The sequence below is a fragment of the Sus scrofa genome, chromosome 3, assembly GCF_054392235.1.
Source record: "Sus scrofa isolate SSC_HxYL_T2T_F1_AM1 chromosome 3, Sscrofa_HxYL_maternal_Yorkshire_Landrace_v2.0, whole genome shotgun sequence".
NCBI lineage: Eukaryota > Metazoa > Chordata > Mammalia > Artiodactyla > Suidae > Sus > Sus scrofa.
This window is the reverse complement of record NC_139385.1, coordinates 8830170-8850258: the sequence shown is the minus strand read 5'-3', so window position 1 is coordinate 8850258 and position 20089 is coordinate 8830170. Positions and strand designations below refer to the sequence as shown.

The 20089-nt window shown below is 49.5% G+C and overlaps 1 protein-coding gene and 1 long non-coding RNA gene across 6 annotated transcripts in view; one reads left to right on the top strand and one right to left on the bottom strand.

Annotated features, from left to right (window-relative positions):
- Positions 1-14894, bottom strand: part of LOC102164200 (uncharacterized) — a 32029-nt gene extending 17135 nt beyond the window's left edge. For 4 of the 5 annotated variants that reach the window (XR_014839616.1, XR_014839614.1, XR_014839615.1 and 1 more), the window contains exons 1-2: positions 14755-14894; positions 11589-11802 (exon numbers count right to left, since the gene is read on the bottom strand). This is a non-coding gene — a long non-coding RNA (uncharacterized LOC102164200). Of the gene's footprint in view, positions 1-9368; positions 10142-11588; positions 11803-14754 lie in introns of those variants that run through there. The other variant, XR_300534.4, reaches the window with a different exon arrangement.
- A 124-nt stretch (positions 14895-15018) lies between these two features.
- On the top strand, positions 15019-18641 carry FIS1 (fission, mitochondrial 1). The gene is made up of 5 exons (XM_021086263.2): positions 15019-15149; positions 16001-16133; positions 17462-17538; positions 17923-18028; positions 18340-18641. The coding sequence occupies exons 1-5, from the start codon at positions 15105-15107 to the stop codon at positions 18435-18437; spliced, it is 459 nt and encodes a 152-aa protein (XP_020941922.1). The 5' UTR covers positions 15019-15104; the 3' UTR covers positions 18438-18641.
- The last annotated feature ends 1448 nt before the right edge of the window (positions 18642-20089 follow it).

Here is a 20089-nt window from a genome sequence, read left to right as displayed (position 1 = left end):
AATCCAGCCCTTGCTGCATCTGGCCTAGGTCACAGCTGCGGCTCGGGTTCGATCCATGGCCCAGGAATTTCCATGTGCCATGGGTGCAGCTGTAAAATGAAAAAAACAAAAAACAAAAAAAAGAAGAAGAAGAAGAAGTTACTGTTCTAATAAATAGGTAATAAAAGCAAAAATAGAAAACTTTGGATGGTCTGGAGGAATATAAGAGGGTAACATTGTGTTTCAGGTCCTGTTTCATGGCCACGTGTGTACTCAAGATGATTATCTCACAGGCCTCAATGTACTGTGACGTCTTTGCAAAGCACAGGCCATTCTATCTAGTCTGAAAATAGCCCTGTCTATGACAAGAGGACAGATGTAACGGTAGCAATTGTGCTTCCCTTTTTGGAATTTCAGAGAGTCATGAGGAAATTATGTGTAGGATCCAAGTCTCTCCTTAAAATAAGCTTGCCAAAGAAAACTGAAACGATTCTATTTCCTCTGATTGATTTTCTTGAAACAAACAGAAGCACTCAGAATAATTCCATTGGTCTCATAGCTGCATGTGGTCTTAGGTTCTTTTCCTAAAAATGGCTATTATGGTATTTAAAGCCCTCATTAGGACATGAGTGCATGCAAGTGTTACGAAAACTAGTCTCTCAAATCATGCCTTTTCATTCATCTCTGCTATAAAAATGCTTGATATGGGTGTAATTAATATTAAAGTGAAATGTTTAGAAAAATATGGGCCCAGTAAAACTGCATCCAATAAATCAGAACTTGTAAGAGGAAAATAAGATCTACCGTAAGTGGGCCCATAGTGACTTCCTCCCAGAGAACCATGTGGAGTGGGGGGAAAGGAACATCACGGTGGGAAGCCTGACGAGCACTGCTTCGGCCAGGGGACCGTCAGCTCCGACAATGATTAGACAGGTTGACGGTAGGTGTCCTCAATACGATATGACAACAATGGCACTTCCTCTGTGGTCTTGAGCCCCCCGAACCCATAACCCAGTCTAATCACGAGAACAACATCAGACAAATCCCAGGTGAGGGACAGTCTACAAAATACCAGATTCCTCAAACCTGTCAAGGTCATCAAAAACAAGGCAAGTCTAAGAAACTGTCCTATCCAAGAAGAGCCCGAGAAACAGGACAACAAAATATAACGATGTGTTCTGAAGACATCTTACAACAGAAAAGGACACCGAGTAAAAACTAAGGAAATCAAGATAAAGCATAAACTTTAATAATATATTAATATCGGTCATTAATAAAATGTCAGTAACACGGGAAACTGGATGGGGTATATGGGAATACTCTTATCTCTGAAACGTTCCTGAAAACCCAAAACTATTCTACAATTAATGTTTTATTTAGTTTTCTTTTTACAGCTGTACCTGCAGCATATGGAAATTTCCAGGCTAGAACTGCAGGCCTACACCACAGCCACAGCACCGCTGGATCTGAGCCACATCTGCAACCGACACTGCAGCTCACGGCAACATTTAACCCACTGAGCGAGGCCAGGGATTGAACCTACATCCTCATAGAGACTACATCAGGTCTTTAACTCGCTGAGTCACAGTGGGAACTCCAAAATTTTATTTAGAAATAAGCTAGGAGTTCCCGTCATGGCACAGCAGAAACGAATCTGACTAGGAACCATGAGGTTGCAGGTTTGATCCCTGGCCTTGCTCAGTGGGTTAAGGATCTGGTGTTGCTGTGTCCGGTGAGCTGTGGTGTAGGTCACAGACGCGGCTTGGATCCCACATTGCTGTGGCTGTGGCATAGACCAGCAGCTGTAGCTCAGCTTGGACCCCTAGCCTGGAACCTCCACATGCTGAGAGTGTGGCCCTAAAAAAAAAAAAAAAAAAGCATAAATAAATAAATAATAAACTAAAGGAGTTCTTGTCGTGACTCAGCAGTAAGGAACCCAACTGGCATCCATGAGGTCACAGGTTTAATACCTGGCCTCGCTCAGTGGGTTGAGGATCCGGAATTGCCCTGAGCTGTGGTGTAGGCTGCAGACGTGGCTTGGAACTGGCATTGCTGTGGCTATGATGTAGGTTGGCAGCTGCAGCTCCCATGTGACCCCTAGCCTTGGAGCTTGAATATGCCACAGGTTCTGCTCTAAAAAGACAAAAAAATAAATAACTAATTAAAATAAGCTCAAAATAGAAGTTCCCCATTGTGGCGCAGTGGAAACGAATCCAACTATGAACCATGAGGTTGCGAGTTCGATCCCTGGCCTTGCTCAGTGGGTTAAGGATCTGGTGTTGCTGTATCTGGTGAACTGTGGTGTAGGTCGCAGACATGGCTCGGATCTGGCATTGCTGTGTCTCTGGCATAGTATGGCCCATCTATAGCTCCTGTTAGATCCCTAGCCTGGGAACCTCCATATGCCTCGGGTACGGTCCTAAAAAGACAAAAATAATAATAATAATAATAATAATAATAATAATAATAAGCTAAAAATATAAAAGTATTAAAAGAGGTCAGTGATGATTACAGACAAGATGACATAGACACAGTTTCCTCTGTTCCATGAAGTACAGCTAACACCCTGTACATAATGCATAATGTTATAGGAACAGTTTTGAAAGGTGGAAAGAAGAGAGGTAGGTGATTATCTAGGGATCTTGAGATTCAAGGAATGACACAGCAATGCCTTATTGATTTTCAAGCCAATATCTAAAGGAGAAGGGGAAAAAAGCCCCAATCGAAGCCTGCTCTCTCTAGCCAAAGGACCAGAAAAGAAGCAGCCTATCAGGGCCAAGTTTTCATCTGTTTGTTTCTTTTATGGCCGCACCACAGCATATGGAAGTTCCTGGGCTAGGGACTGAATCCAAGCTGCAGCTTTGAACTAAGCCACAGCTGCAGCAACACCAGATCCTTTTAACCCACTGTACTGGACTAGGGATTGAATCCACACTTCCACAGCACCCCAAGCCACTGCGGTGGGATTCTTAACCCACTGTGCCACAGCGGGAACTCCCAGGACAAAGTTTTTTGACACTGGCTGTCCTACTCCAGACAAACACTATGGAAAAAAATCACACCTCCCCCCCAAATCAGTAGAGATGGAGTGTGAGTCTAGCCCCCCAACTCTCACTTGCTAGTCATGGAGTAATAGGGTGCTCCTCCCCTCCCCACAGTGTCATCAGAGACCAAGTGGGGAGCCTGCATTTTCATCTTTACCCTGTGAAACCCAGGCAGCATCCACACTACCCCAGCAGTATGCTGTCAGCAGAACCTGCTAAAACAGAAGATTTAAATACGATTCAGAGCCTCACAATACCCCAAGTGTCCAGGACACAGCAGAAAATCACTTGTAATACCAAGAATCCGAAAAAAAAGTCTTCTAAATAGCTATGCTACTTTTCGAAGGAAACAATTTATTACATCCAGGTGTTGGGACACAGCTACAGCAGTCTAAAGGGAAATTGGTAACACTAAATGCTTACCAAAAGATCTCCAGGAGTTCCCACCGTGACGCAGTGGTTAACGAATCCGACTAGGAACCATGAGGTTTCACGTCCTATCCCTGGCCTTCTCAGTGGGTTAAGGATCCGGCATTGCCGGCGTGAGCTGTGGTGTAGGTCGCAGATGCGGCTTGGATCCTGCATTGCTGTGACTCTGGCGTAGGCCGGCAACTACAGCTCCGATTAGACCCCCAGCCTGGGAACTTCCATAGGCCGCGAGAGCAGCCCAAGAAATGGCAAAAAGACAAAAAAAAAAAAAAAAAAAAAAAAAAAAACCTCCATAACGTAAGTTACTGCCCCAAGAAACTAGAAAAAGCAAAGTAAAATAAGGCCAAAACGAACAGAAGGAAGGAAATAATAAAGAGCCAAAATCAATGAAATGAAAACAACAGAAAGGCGTTTAAACCAAAAAGCAGGTTCTTTGAAAAACCAATAAACCTCTAGTAAGACTGATAAAAGAAGAGGGAGACACAAACCGCCGCCATCAAGACTAATACACTGGACGGCTGTGAACTGGTGGATGTAAGAAGAGCGAGCAGGCATGTGAGGTCCAGGTGGGAAGCCTCCCACTAACTGGATCCCAGGTTCGGTGACTTTCCTAAGTCCAGGCGTGCCCACCAGGGAAACCAAAGTCCTCACCAGAGAAGAGACTGGTGACGAGAAGATGCCCCACACCAGCGCTCACCCCCGATCTGCCAACAGAAGTGGCTAAACACGCAGCCAGAGAAGCAGCAGGTCCGGACGTGCGACAAGACGGTGCCAAGCTAATGGCCTGGTGACAGAGCACACAACACGCCACGTGGCGCCATGGCAATAATGCCTTGCAGGGTGGCAGCAGAAAGTCTGTTAGGTCTCACCTATTCCCCTTCTAGCAATTTCAGAGGAATCAGCCCAATGTCTCCCAGACCCAGGGCCTCCAGCAAAAGTCTCCCCCAGTTCTGTGGTCCAGAAAACCTACAGTCAAACCATACTTATCGTCGCTACAGCCCGTTAGGTCTTATGTCTATCCCTCAGGTCTGTCCGTCACCTTGGATAGAAGGGAAGATTCACAAACCTCTTCTGAACAAACTACCTACTGAGTTCTAGCCTGGAGAGAAATCCCTGATTAATTCCCATCACCTCACCAGTGCCGAGGACCAGGAAATCAATGTCCCAGGTCCCCAGGCACCCATGCCGAGCACAGCACAGAGCAGGCCACAGCATGGAGGAAAGCGGAAAACATCTGTATGGATAGTTTTCCAGCTGCTGTCACCCTGGTCAGTCATCAACAGAACCTCCAGGGGTCATCATCATCTGGGTTGTACCGAACCAGGTCACTTCCAAGGCACAAGCGTGAGAATCACAGCCACAAAAGCCACCGGTAAAAACATAAGCACCACAGAGCTGAGGATAGACAGCCAATAAATAGCCAGGGTTTGGGGAATGAAACCACCTCCAGCATCACTGCAACACCATCACTCCACTGAAGCCTCAGACCAACATACGCTCTAAGTGTGGGTGAGGCTGTGAGCCACCCAGGCTATTGAGCTTGACGTCCCATCCTGAGATACTGGCAAATGTAATTCAATCTCCGTGGAATTCTAAATCAAAGTCCAAGAAGTCCAAAGCCCGATCTGCCGTGTGGCAAGAAAGCCACTCACCTCCACGGAGCCTACAAAGTCAAGGATTATCAAGTCATCAGAGCAACACAGCCCTGATGGCCTGGCACCGCTGCTCCGCCTACAGAGGGCCAATCGGGAGTCAGACAAGGTCTCTCAGGGCTTAAAGTAGGGAGACAAAGAGCGAGTAGACAGCAGAACCCCTTCATTCTCTCTGCCTGGTCTGTCAGTCTCTCCTCTGCTGGCGCTTTCCCCCTGATATTTAACCATGCACAGGTCTCTCTCAATTAATTATTAATAATAATAATCAACTAACCATAATAAATACATAAAGCTCTAACCACGTGTGCTCCTTTACCTGCCACCTATCTCATTTCTCCAAAGGACCTCCTCTGTCCCCTCTGATTGCAAGGCCACAGCACTTCCCATTTTGCTAAAACCCAACGACCCTTTTCTTCCTTGACTTTTCGGCAGCAGGTGAAAATACTGACCCTTCCCTTCTTAAAATTCTCCTTCCTTGGCCAGGGTATACATTTTCCTGGGTCTTCTCCCACCTCTTGGGTCTTCGACCTTCACTTAAATGGGTTTCCAAGTGTTTCCCTAAGTTCACCTCCATCTCACTCTCCCATCCAAGGGAGCAACTGCTTTCTCCCCCATCCCAACGCCGATGCCGCTCACAGCCTGCACTGCATCCTCCTGATTCTCAGGCCCATCCTCCCCAGGGTGTGGGCATCTACTCTTCCACTGCACATCCTCCTCCCTCGCTCCCTGCATCCGCTCTGTTTTGCAGACCTGGCAATCTTCCCATCAACCATCTCTGGCATCCATCCTCCATCCCCCTGCTTGAGACCCTACCCAAACAACTCCTCACCAGGATCAGTGCATCTCCCATCTTCCCCCTCGATACCACCCCCCCTCACGCTGGCAGAGTGATGTTGTTAAGTCTTAATTCTGATCAGGCCATCCTCCCGCTTAACACGTCCCATGGTGCCCCAGGGCCTTGCAGATGAAGGCCCTGCTCTTTGAACTTAGCACACAGACCCTGTATCATCTGGACCCTGCTGCCTCTTTCCTCACCCCTCATCCTCTGCCATCCCCCTCTAATCCAACAAGTCCTTTAGGGAAACCCTTTATGATTCATTGAGCACCTACTCTTTTTTCCAGGCAGGGAGCATCATTTCATTTGATCCCCAAAGTAACAGTATGAAGTGGTTATTAGTTCCACCTTAAAGATGATAAAACTGAGACTGAGAGATGCTGAGAAACTCACTCAAGATCATTCAGCTTATTAAGTACTAGACTCGGATCCACCCGGAGAGCAGGACTCCGAAGTCACAGCCTTAGCCTTTGCCCTGAACCATGCTTGATCCCTTTCTATGTGTGGCCAGCTACTTACCGCTCACCTCTTCAAAACTTGTCTTTAATTTTGCAATTTTGCATCCAAGAGCCCTCCTGTCACTGGCATAAGTGAATGAAAACACTCTGCCCGGCACACTGTAATAACTGCTTCACACTCTCCCTCACTAGACAATGATTTTGCATTGAGGGTACAGATTTTTCTTTATCGTTGTAGCTTTTTTTGTTTCTTGGTTTTTGGTGGGTTTTTTTGTTTTTTTGTTTTGTTTTTGCTTTTTAGGGCTGCACCCAAGGCATATGGAAGTTTCCAGATTAGGGGTTGAAGCGGAGCTATAGCTGCCAGCCTACACCACAGCCACAGCAATCCCAGGTCCGAGCCACATCCACAACCTACACCACAGCTCATGGCAACGCTGGATCCTTAACCCACTGAGCAAGGGCAGAGATCAAACCCACAACCTCATGAATCCTAGTCGGGTTCGTTAACCACTGAGCCACAAAGGGAACTCCCTATCGTTGGAGTTCTTGCACTTGACATAGTACCCGGCACATGGTAGGTCCTGTGTAAAGGTTTACTGTATGAAATTCCTGGCTCTGCTCCTTGCTAGTTTATATAAACTTGGCAAAGTTATTTCACCTCTTTGTGTCTTTTGTTTTGTTTTTGTCTTTTTAGGGCCGGACCCTCGGCATTTGGAAGTTCCCAGGCTAGGGGTCAAATTGGAGCTGCCGCTGCCACTGCCGGCCTAGGCCACGACCACAGCAATGCCAGATCCGAGACGCAACTGTGACCTACACCACAGCTCACAGCAACGCCAGATCTTTAATCCACTGAGCGAGGCCAGGGAATGAACCTTCATCCTCATGGATACTAGTTGGATTCTTAACCCTCTGAGCCACAAGGGGAACTCCTATTTCATCTCTTTTTGTGCCTCAATATTCTCATCTGAGTTTGTGTCCTTATCTGGAAAATGGGTATAATAATAGCCACAATGGAGAGTTGCTGAAAAGATGAAGGGAGAATTTACCTCCAGGCCAGCACACCATGAGTGCTCAGTAAGCCATACCTGTTATTAGACTGTAATATACACCTTCACAAAGGTTGGCTCGGCCTTAGGGCTAAACATCTTTATTAACGTTTCAGCTGATTCAACTGGGACCAGGCTCCTGCCCCATCAGCCCTGGGAGGCTGCAGGGTGGATGATCAGAGTAAAAACCCACACACACACCCAGGACTCCCTGCAGGGCTGGCAGGGCCAGCTGAGGAGGCCATGTTGGATGCGGAGAACCGAGGAGAAGTAGGATGACCAGAGCAGAGGAGGAAAGTCCAGCCCCTCACCGAGCACGAGAACTGCCACCCCAGTGCTTCAGAAAGGGCACCAAAGCCCAGCTCTGTGCTCCTTCCTTCAGCTCCTCCAGCCCCACCAAGTGCAGGAACACCCTCCCCCCAATCCCTGCACCAAGTAGGGTTATCAGAACAGAGAGAGGCCAGCAGATGCCTGGCTATCACAGAAGGCATGAAAAGACCTTTGTCTTGGTGCTTTTTGGAGCAAAGCTCCGGTATCTGAAAAATTCACTCTGCATTCCACACTCGCCAGAGTTAACAGCTCAAGCAATTGGAGAGGTGGGGAACACACAAGGCTTACCAGGGAATCGGATCCAGAAAGCTCTGGAACAGAACCCCAGGGAGGACTGCACTGGGCACTCACCAAAATTTTGTAAAGAATATTTCCGTAGAGAAACAGACTCACAGACTTTGAAAAACCTATGGTTACCAAAGTGGACAGGTGGGAAGATGGGAGGGGTGGACTGGGAGTTTGGGACTGGCATATGAACAGTGGGGACCTGCTGTATAGCACTGTATTCTTTGATAATCTATGTGGGAAAAGAAATCTGAGAGAGGGAGTTCCCACTGTGGCTTGTGGGTTAGGAGCCTGACTAATATGCATGAAGATGTGAGTTCAATCCTTGGCCTTGCTCAGTGGGTCAAAGGATCTGGTGCTGCCATGAGCTGCAGTGTAGGTCAAAGATGTGGCTTGGATCCTGAGTTGCTGTTGCTGTGGTATAGCCCCGGAAGGTGTAGCTCCAATTCAACCCTGGCCTGGGAACTTCCATATGCTGCAGGTGCGGCTCTAAAAAGTAAAAATAAAAAGTTGTGGTTAGTAAAGCAAATAAACGTTATTTACAACAGAAACTCAAAAGACCTCCTCTCTACACGGCAGAATCCTTACCCAAGAAAACCATGTTCCTGTAATCCTCCAGCACGACATTCTCGAAAGCCTTCTGACCCTGGTCCAAGCAACTCCGTTCACCTTTGGTGACTTATACAGCCACATCCTGGAAGGTCAATGAGTCCTGAAAAATCCCTAGAGTCTGTAAACTGGACTGGCTGGATGAAAGCACTGTAAGAGGTGAAAAATATTCTAGTTCTTCTGGCAGCTTGAATTCATTGCTGAATAAAAACTCACTGATCCAAAAAATTCTCTTGCCTCTAATTTAGTCTTCTTCCCTTTCCCAAATCCTAAGACCCCAGTGGTAAAGGAGGCTCAATTTGAGTTTTCCACTCTCCAGTGGTCCTCAAACTCCGGCATGCATCGGCGTCACCTACAGGGTTTGTAAAAAAGCCAACTGCTGGATTCCTCCCCATCGCCACCCCCATTTCGTAATTCATCAGGGGTAGAGTGGGGCTCAAAAATTTGCATTTCTAAACAAATGATGCCCACACTGCTAGTTCGGGGGTTGCACTTTAAGAACCACTGTTTTACACATCTGTTCTTCAAAGTTTGTTAAAGAATCCACAGCGTCTTCATCCTCTGGGAGCTTGTTAGAGACGCAGCATCTTGGGCATCACCCTAGCCCTTCCCAATCAGACTCTGCGCTTTTAACAAGATCCCAGGTGATTCGTGTGCACGTTTTGTGTACTTATCACATACTTTTGAGCCGAGACAGACTCTGAAGGAGGCAACAGGTAAATTTTAATTTACAGAGAACGTCTCTGGGACAACGGTTAACAATGAGGACTTCGGTCACCCGGGGCCACTGGTTTGGGAGGGTGAGGTTCCGGGCTCCAAGGCCTTGGCCCCCCCTTGGCCCCGCCCCCTCCACCTCTCGGTCGCGCCTCACCCCGCCCCTCTCGCGGAGCTACGCCGGTTAATTGGCCAGCGGAGTCCCCGCATCCCGCCCCTGGCTCTTCTCGACTCCGCCTCCCTGCGGAGTGAGACTACTGCGCAGACGCAAATGCGAAAGCCGCGCTCTTGCCCCTCTAGTCTCCCTGGGGTCCTCCGGGTCACCGAGGTCTCCTCCTAGAGTGCAGACTTCTCCCTTACTCGGGTGCCCGCCGAACCGCCACCCAGACGTGCAGACGTTTCCGAAGTTCTAAGCGTCTTTTTTAGAACGCCCGTCGTTACTCTTCCATTCATCCCACTAACGATACTTGGATGCCCGCCCTTTGGCAGAAAAATGAACGAGGCACGGCCCCTGCTCACTTGAAGGACTGTAGGACTGGGTGAGAAATGCTGTGCCTCCTAGGAGCTGGAGGCGCCGGGGCGGGATAAAAGGAGGCTGTCCCGGAGGGTAACGGCCCTGAGCCTGGCACCTGCCCGCCATAGAGGCACTCAGGTGTTGGTGGATGGAGATCTCCAGTTAGAGAACATTCCGGGTGGAAGAAAGGCGGCTTGTGTTGAAAACATCTCCGTGTGCAGAGCGCGGGGGTCCCTGGAGATGAAGCTGGAGAGGTAAGCAGAGGCGATCCTGAAGCGCCTGGGATGCCCGATAAGACATTTAAAGATTTAAGTCCTGAGTCGTCTAGACGGTATTTTAATCAGGAGATAGGAGGCCTGATTTGCACTTTAAAATGCGTCTGGCAGCCAGGCTGGGTGGAAGGGGGAAAACATCCGAAAGCTGTCAAGAGAGTGGCAGCAGAATGGAGGCTACGGTGGCCTGTCATTGGGTATTTATTCATGAGCTGTCTTTCCTCTTCCACTAAGATGTAACTTCTGTGGGAGGAGGGCTGTGTCTGTCTGGTTCACTTTGCTTACCCAGCACCTAGAAGAGTGTCTGGTACTCAACAGACCCTTGACAAATGTTTGTTGGATGGATCAGTTTGTGGTTGATAGGACTTCCTAGCTGACCTGATAGTACATGAAAGTGGGAAGTAGAGGAAGGAACACAAATAGTAGAATCTGTTTAGTGGGTGTTTGCTGAGCACTTCTGGGCTGAAGGCTGACAAGCTGCCGCAGGGCAGACGTCCAGAAACAGGCTCCAAATTCTGGTATCATCAGAGGAGAGGCCCAAACCCCAGAATCTGCCACCAAGTACCAGTTCTGTGTTAGTCCCACCACCAACAACAAAAAAATGTCAGTTTCCTTTCTGCCCACTGCACAACTGAATTTGAGAAGCACATCCTTTTTGGTTTTGTTTTGAATATTACCAGCCACATGCGTAGAATCCATATGACCATGACTTTAAGGTTGTTTATTATTTCATTGTATTGATGTAACATCATTTAACAAAGCCATTCCATGGTGCTTTTTTAGCTTTGCGGCTATTCAGGAATGAATACCTTCTCCCCTTCCTTCCTCCCCCCCAACCCCCCACAACTTACTTTCTTGGCTTTTGGTGAATATTTTTCTGCTGCAGGAGATTACTAGTCAGACATTATTTTATCTTATAGCTCTTACCATATATTGGTTTCCAAAAGTTAAATATGGCAACAGCAGTATCAGTTTATGCAACAATTACAAATTGAGTTTCTGCTGGTGCTAGGCACTGAGCTCTAGGGACATAACATGGGCAAAACAGACAGAGACACTGCCCTCATGTAGCTTCCAGTCTAGTACCAGACTATGGTATTTATCACACAAGTGTATAATTACAAACTAAATATAGTGTGAACCAAAAACACAGGCCTCTTGCCAAGAGGCAGGAACCAGTTTTACAACAATTCCAGCAGCACTGGTGGTAGGTGGTCTTGTGGGTTTCATTTTTAATTTTATTACTGCATTTTACTAAAAAATGGGACTGCTTTGCCTGTTTTGATTTTGAAATATTCTGAATTGTTCCTAGTTCCTCTACCACTTAAGGGACGGCCTCTACCATACAAAACAAAACAAAACAAAAAAATCACAAATGTATACCTACATTTTTTAAAGATGAAAAACTAGAGTGTACTTACAAACTTGTCGTATCCGTTCTTTCTAGTTACTCTTTAACTCACTGCTCGTCTCAGAAGCTGAAGTGGGACTTGAGTTTGAATCCCAGCTTCTCCACTTCTAGCCTTGTGGACTTGGGTAGATGACTTCAGCTTCTTGAGCCTCGGTTTCCTCATGGGTGAAATGGAATTAATACCCTCCTGGTGTGATTAGGCCACAGGTTGTATGTGAGCATTCCTTTATGTGGGGGAAAAAAAAAAAAAAAACAGACAACAAGAGCAGATTAGAGTCTCTGGCTCCTGGCCCAAACCCATGCTTGTGTGGCTCACAAACACACCATGCTAATGATGAAAGGAGTGTGCAGGTTGGTTTTACATTCTGAAAATGGAGGGTGGCTAATGCTTTGCCTCTCTCCAGGAGACCTCACACAATCTGGATGCCAGAGAAAGCCCTCCTTAACGAAGAGCCTTAGAGCTGAGAATGGAGAGTGAGTGGGGAGTTCACTAGCTCACGCTGGGCACAGACTGATCCTCCCCTGCTCTCTCTCACACCCAATCCATTAGCAGATCCTGCCAACTGTACCTTCTGACCATATACCTGAATCCCTTCACCTCCACCACAGCCACTGTAGACCAAGTCACCACTGTCTCTTGCCCTGGCCAACGCAACAGCCACAGAGGGATTCCTTTATGATGGATTGTTTCACTGTGTGGCCCCAAACCCCCCAATGCTTTCCCATCACTGGTAACATTAAATCCAGATTCCTTACCGGAGTCTACAAGGCCCTGCTTCTGCCCCTGGCTACCACTCTGCCCTCGTTTTCTAAACAACTCTTGTGTATTCCTTTCTTAAGGCTTTTGCACTTGCTGTTTTGTCTGCCTGGAATGCTCTTCCACCATTTACTTGAATGGCACTCGTTCACTCTCTTCAGTTCTCTGCTGGGGTATCACCTTTCCAGAGTGGGCTTCTTTGAGCTCTCCTCCAAGAGCATCCCCTTCTCTATTTATTTTCACAGCACTTTCAACTCCTGCCATTATTGTCTTTGATTATTTACTTGTTCAATTTTTTTTTCTGTTTCCCCACTAAAATGCAAGCTCCGTGAGAACAGGAACCTTATTCTGTGCTGATCCCTAGCACTTAAAGTGTCTAGCACATAGTAGGTTCTCAAAACTTATCTAGTGAATGAATTAAATCATCAATGAATGAATGAGCCATATAAGCAATGAGGGGAAAGATGTTTCAGATATAGAAGACCGCATGTGCAGAGGATCTATAGCCACTAGGGGTTCCTGTCTGAAAGAAGACCTGTGGGGCTGGGGTACAGTGACAGGTAGTGGTGAAGAGATGAGGTGAGAGCTGAGCATGGACCAGACTAAAGAGGACCTTGTAAGCTCTGTTACCAGATTCTGGCCATTGTTTTAAGGGCAATGACGAGCCATTTTAGGGTTTCAGATAAATTGAGGATTGTGTCTTTATAAGGTCCCCCTGACTACAGGGTGGTAAATGGATAAGGAACAGAGCAAGAATGGAAGCAGGGGACCAGTGAACTGGCTGTCAGGTGTCTCTCATGGCAGAGATAACAATGCTTTGCATTTGGATGCTGGTTGAAGAAGATGGAGAAACATAATTTGGATGTAAAATCAACAGGCCCTACTTATTAACTAACTCTGTGATCCAAGGTAGATGGTGACATTATGACCCAAGAAACACAAACTCAGACTTAGCATCTCTTCACTGGCACAGAATCAAGCCATGTGGGCGTTCTTTTTCCCCCCATGAATATACATTCAACAAACCCCACTGGAGCTCTTACCATGTTTCAGGCCTGTGCAAAGAGCTACAACAGATACAAAAATGGATAAGGTGCAGCAGGTCACCCAAGGGGAGTAACGTCCTGATAGAAATAATGCCCTTTTGGGAGTTACTGTCGTGGCTCAGTGGTTAATGAATCCGACTGAGAACCATGAGGTTAGGGGTTCGATCCCTGGCCTCGCTCAGTGGGTTAAGGATCCAGCATTGCCATGAGCTGTGGTGTAGGTCGCAGATGCGGCTCGGATCCCATGTTGCTGTGGCTCTGGCGTAGGCCAGCGGCTACAGCTCCGATTGGACCCCTAGCCTGGGAACCTCCATATGCCTCAGGTACGGCCCTAGAAAAGGCAAAAAGACATAATGCCCTTCTGCTTTCTTATATTCCCTGCCTTGCCAGTACTTGCCGTTTCCTGTTGTCACCCATCTACCTCATATTAGGTATGTCTTTTTATTCTCTCTGCCTACCCCAAGGCCCAGCCAAAATTAGGTGTTCAATACGTCTTTCAATGAATGCAAATTTTTCTCCTTGACTGTTCTGGAGCCAGTTCCCTAAACTAAGGTTTCTCTCAAAGTTTACTGAGCTCATGTCAAAGTCATTTCAACTGTCCAAGCCAAACAGAGAAGAATAATTTGCCTACATAACTCACAAGGCTATTATGAGGGGGAAATAAATTCAAGGGGCTTTGCGAACAGGAAAGGTGTTTGGATGATAATCCCCTGCATGTGCACTGCCTTCATTACTGTTGTTGGCTTTATTTCCTGTTTATTCAACAAAGATTTACTTGTTACCTTGTGCTAGGAGCCGGAGACGGCAGAGACAAACAAGATAGTCTCTGTCCATGGAACTTATATTCACATGTCTACTAGAGCACTGAGGGTCAAGGTAAAAAGAATTTGAAAATCACTACCTACCCAGTCCCCTCACTGCACAGAACACAGATGCCAGAGCAGCCAGCAGCATTTCCCCTTTTCATGCTTTGTTGCTTCTCACTGTCAAGGTCCTTATTGCCCATAACCCCACTTGGCCGGCCTTTCCTCCTTGGGTACACCCAGAGGATGCTCTATCAAATAATATTTAAAAGATTGGACCCTCTGTGCAAGCAACGACAACAGCTTTTCTTTAAATTCTCATTCATAGTATCCCCCCCCAACCCCCACCACAGTTTCTGGGTGTACGCTTAACAGATCCATTTTCTTTCCTCTTGCATTGTAAGAGGCAGCAGGGGCCCTGGAAACTCTGGTACTAGTTATAATTTTCTTACAGGTACTGAAAGGTCACGTATTCGCTAGCGTCCTAGGTACCTCAGAGGAGAGAGCTGAGGGGCGGAGGGTAGATTAGACTGGTCCCTAAAATTATGTGATCCATGCCTAGTTCCCCACCTTCTCTTTACGCTGTTATCAGTCCAGGGGTCAATTACCAAGACGTAGTCTCAGACTTTATTGAGGCAACCTCAGTATTCTGAGGCGCACGCAGAGTACCCTCGAAGACAGTCTTGAGGACGCAGCCGGCTCCCGCGAGACCTGTTGGAGCATGCGCATCAGTAACCCCACCCACCAGCCGGCTGAAAGGCGGGCTCGGAGTCGGCCACGTAAAGCGATTGGTTCTGCTCAGGGGGGGGGGGGGTCTGACTTCCGCCGGACGCCGGAAATGGCTCTCCGCCCCTGTCAGTGGGCCATGGAGACTGTGGCACAGTAGCGTCTGAGTAGTGAGGATTGCGAGGCCGACGGCCATGGAGGCCGTGCTGAACGAGTTGGTGTCTGTGGAGGATCTGCTGGTGAGGCCCGGCCCCGAGGGAGGGAACAGGAAGATTCGGAAGGGCGGGCCCTCAGGAGAGTGGGGTAGGGGCCAAACCCTCCTCCCAGCATCAGCTTTGCCCTGGGAAGCCGAACTACGGTTCCCGGCAGCCCCTGCAGCGTCCGGCTGCTGCCTAGAGGTTCCAGTTTGCCCCAGAGGCTAATGTGAGATGTAGTTTCCTGTGCTACCACGCCTCAGATTCAGGGCCTGGAGCCTGATGGGGGCTGGGTCCGTGCAGGATCTAGGAGGTCAGGGAGCACCTGTTTTTTGAGTGCTCTCGTGGCATGGTAACAGGGCGACCACCATAAAGTTTCATAAATTGCTCACTGAACCCGGCACGGTGCCTGGCAGGGGATATCTCAATCTTTGTAGCTCTAGTAGGAGGTAGGCACTATTTTTGTTCCTGTTTTGCAGATAAGAAGGGGTCCAAACCCGGCAGGGTGGGGATGGGAGAAGCAGTCTCCGACTAGAGAGTGCGTGGGCTGTTGTTGAGCAGTTCTGACAGCTTGTTTACTGTTCAGCCTCACGGGGTCAGCTGCTCCGGGAGCGGTGCCTGGAACTGCCACCAGGTGGCATCTCCACTCGGTGCCACTAGGGGGAGGGGAGCAGAGGGGGGACCATCCAAGGAGACAGACAGCCCACTGCTAAGAAGCAGAATGCCTGGGCCGAGGGATGGAGATGGCAGAACCAGGGATACTAGACCCCACAACCGACAAGGAAAATGTGGCAGAGGGAAAGATGGAGGGTAATGAGGAAAGGGACACGAAGGTCCTGATAGAGAGTGGCTTACCCCCTTCATTTCTAAATGACTCCTCTCCTCTCCTGTGGCAGAAATTTGAAAGGAAATTTCAGTCTGAGAAGGCAGCAGGCTCGGTGTCCAAGAGCACGCAGTTTGAATATGCCTGGTGTCTGGTGCGAAGCAAGTACAACGATGACATCCGTAAAGGCCTTGCTCTGCTGGAGGGTGAGGTGCTAAGCTGGCTCCCCAGCCCTCCCTTGCCATCACCCTCTACCACCACTGGCCTCTTTCACTCCCTCCATCTCAAGGACTGGGATCCTTTTAGAACATGGGACCTCAAAGTACCAGTCACCTCACAGTTATTTTCCAGTAAACTCACAGCAAAAAAGGGTTATGCTTAGCCTGACTTCTTGTAATATATACTTTTGGCTACTTACCACCTCATCATTGATTTTGCCAAATAGTCATGGCCTGTCAGTCCCCACAGGACTTTGGTGATCTGGTAGTCTAGACACAAGGAAAATGACTTGTCCCAGGTCACACAGCTGCCTAATTAATGGCTGAATTGGGACTAGAAGCACCTGTCTTGTGTGTCCTAGTCCCATGCTCTTTGCCCCCCACCATGTTGCTTATTTAGCAGTGGTTGTTGAAAATCTTCTGAGGGGGCCCATGGAAGAAGTATAGAAAATGATCCCAAAAGCCTGTGAGCAGATGGTGCTCTTTTGATCAGAATGCTGTTTCTCGTGGTTTTGGATGGGTCAGCATTTGGTGAGAGCCTACCATACTTGACCCTTAAATCTCTCTGTACCCCCCTTTCTCTTGGTCAGGTGATGGTGTGTAAGCAAACAGTGTACTAGCCAAGGATGCCTATTGTAAATCCATAAAAGTAAGAGTCTTCCTTAATGCAAATAATTTCAGCCTCCATTTGTCTACTTTGCCAATTGGGATTTCTTGGGTTTCCTCTGCAGCAGAAAGGGTCTCTAAACATTGCCAGTCTAGTTGAGGAAATAGTGCAGACACTTGGGAAGATGTATAAACACCTGCAAAACTACTTAGCAAGAAATTCAAGTGTATAGAGTACAACTGAACACATACGCCTCAGGGAAGTCACTGAACTAAGAGAGTCAGCTGGGGCCTTTCTGAGGGGTACTTGAAAGGGAGTTTTGAACTGATTTTTTAGAGGGGGAAGGAGTGCAAACTTATTTTGAACACGTCTAGCAGCAAGCAACTGTAGTTAACATACACAGCAGGTGCCACAACTGAGTGAACCCTGGCTTCAGTGGAGCCTTGATTTCCTTTCAGTTGACTTTGAATGAACCAGTCAACTCCTGTGTTGATAGTGGGATGTTGATCACCAGGGCATTGGGCAGTCTGGGTTCATGCTGTCACGAGGCTCTGACTGGGAAGCCTCGAGACTGGAGCTGAGATGGAGGCTCAGGACATGACTTTCCCCCAGGATCATATAGGGATTCAGGGAGTGGAAGGGGTCTCTGGGACACAGGCACTAGGAAAGGAAGAGAAGGGGTTTTCACCCTCTCCCCCACCCCCTACAGAGCTGCTACCCAAAGGGAGCAAAGAGGAGCAGCGGGATTATGTCTTCTACCTGGCCGTGGGGAACTACCGGCTCAAGGTAAGGCAGACAGCTCCCTTCTCCCCTCCCTCTCACCTGGGTGACCAAGCACCCTCTCCTCGTCTCTCCTCCAGGCTAAGCCAGGGGCGGGTGGGGGGTGTGGGTTACAGAGGTGCAAGGTAATAGCAGGTCAGGACCCAGTGGGAAGGTGAGAGACAGGGTGCCAAGGGTGTGGGGAGCAATGACGTCAGCACGGGGGTGCAGCCCCAAGCCTCGGGTTGTTATCTCCCTCGGCTTATCACCCCCACACAGTTGGGGTGGTTTGTGGACTCTACTCCACGGGTGAGGCTGGAGCGAAGGAGCGGTGGAGGGAGAGGGAGGAGCCCGGGGGCCAATTCCGAGGGAGAGAATTCTGAGGGGGGTGTTTGTTTTCCCTGAGCGTAGGAATATGAAAAGGCCCTAAAGTATGTGCGCGGGCTGCTGCAGACAGAGCCACAGAACAACCAGGCCAAGGAACTGGAAGGGCTCATTGACAAGGCCATGAAGAAAGGTGAAGGCGCCGCTCCGCCCCTCTCCTCCTTCCCCTCCCAGCCCCACCCTCCTGCCCCCAGGCACCCCCAGGTCCCTCACAGCTCTGTTAAGTCCCCTTCCCTCCCCGCTGCCTGGGCCCTCTGGTCCCTCTTCAGATGATGCCCTGCAAGCAGTTCCTCCTCAAACCCCCTTTCTTCTCCAGCCCTGGGGTCCCTCACCCATGCCTCCATGTAGAGGCGCCCATCTTCCGTGGAGGACCAGCGGGCAGCGGCTGAGGCCTCGCAGGGAGTGGGCTTGGACTCCTGACGGTCTCCCCTTTCCTCTCCCCAGATGGACTAGTGGGCATGGCCATTGTTGGAGGCATGGCCCTGGGCGTGGCCGGACTGGCTGGACTCATTGGACTTGCTGTATCCAAGTCCAAATCCTGAACGAGACTGCATCTCCGCCTCTGCCCGGGGATACATGGGAGCCCGTGGAGGACACTGGAGAGACCCCTCCTGACCCCCGTCCCTCTTCCCCTGCACCCCGGCACTGTCCTCTGTGGCCTTCAGTCCCTCCCCCCGAGACCTGTCCTCTAGCCCCAAATCATGTGCTGTGGGACAAGTGTAAATAAACTGGGCTTTGGCTTGGGACTCTGTGTCCATGTCGAGGACGGTGCCAGGGGTGGGGGTCGTGCACAGGCCTCCCCTGCTCTGTGCCCTCCTTCTGCAGGCTGGTGTGGGGTTTCTCTTCATCTGCCAAGCAGCCCAGACCCCTCACCCTTCCTCCTCCCCCAACCAGCCACGTCCTTGGGCAGTGGTACGCAGAGGGACGCGGCCTTTGCACGGCCTTAGACTCGAGAAAAAGCAGTGACCCGAGGCGGGAAGGGCAGAGCTGAAGGGACAGGCAAGGGTCTATGTCCCCCTTCTCCTCTGACCCACTCAGCTGCCTCACAGCACGCGGAGTTTTCCACACCAGGGGGGCCCCCACTCAGTTTCCTCCAAAACCTCCACCCTTCCCTCCCTTTGTCTTCCTGTGGCCTCCCCTTCCTCCTCCCCAGCCTTCTCCTTAGGGGAGGGGACCACTGAGGGGGGGGGATGGGCATTTGGCATGGAGTCGGCAGAGGTCTTGGGACGGGATAGGAGCCCAGGGCATCCCAGTTGTAGATGGAAGGGTGGGACCCAGTCCCCATCCAGCCTGCTCTGCCCCAGACTCACCCCTGCCCCGTGCCAGGCTCAGCATGGCCTCGTGTTGCTTCATTGCATGCCTCTCGTTCCACAGCCCAGCCAGCCCAGCTTGGGGGCCACTGGGGAGGAGGCACTAGAGGGGAGGCACGGAGGAGCCTCTTATGGGTGGGGGCGGTGGGGGGCTACACCTCAGCTCAGTGATGTCCCATGTGACTGCCTGGGCATAGGAAGGATGACCCCCTTGGAACTGAGCCCCAGCTCAGAAGGGAACCAGCACTGTGGCAGCTGTGGCCTTGGGTCAGGAAATGGGTCTGTGCCAGGACAGGTGCTCAGCTTAGGGTGTGGACCTGGAGGTTTCTAATCTGCCATAATTAATAGAGCTGGTGACAGTTTTGATAACTCTGATCTGCTTAGATTAGTGCAGGATCGTGACCTGGGCTGGTGCTTTATCCCCCTGGGGGCCCTTTGGCGGCAAGATCAAGCTTACTGCCCAGAGTCAAAGATCAACCCAACGAGGGGGGAGTTCAAGTTCAGGAAGTTGAAGTTCAGAGGAAAGCAACCTCCTGGTGGTCTCACCCCAGGCTGAGGGCACCCAGACCCAGGGCATTCACCAAGAATCAAGCAGTTCATCTGGCGGGGAGCTTTGATCTGTGGACACAGTTCTACGAAGTGACCAGTAATAATTCTAGTTCTCGGAAGCAGAAGCAAGCTCAAGGGGCTCAAACTTCATGGCCGGGTCGTTTTGGTAAATGATGGGACCTGGTTGGACCCCAGGTTGGTTGGATTCCAGAGCTGAGGGTTTCTCCCAGACACCCCATTCCTTATTCAACCTTAAACTTCCTTGGAGACCATGCCCTCAGCCCCAGGTCTTTGAGTCTCTCGAGCTCTTCTCAGCAACATCCAGAGGGGGTGGC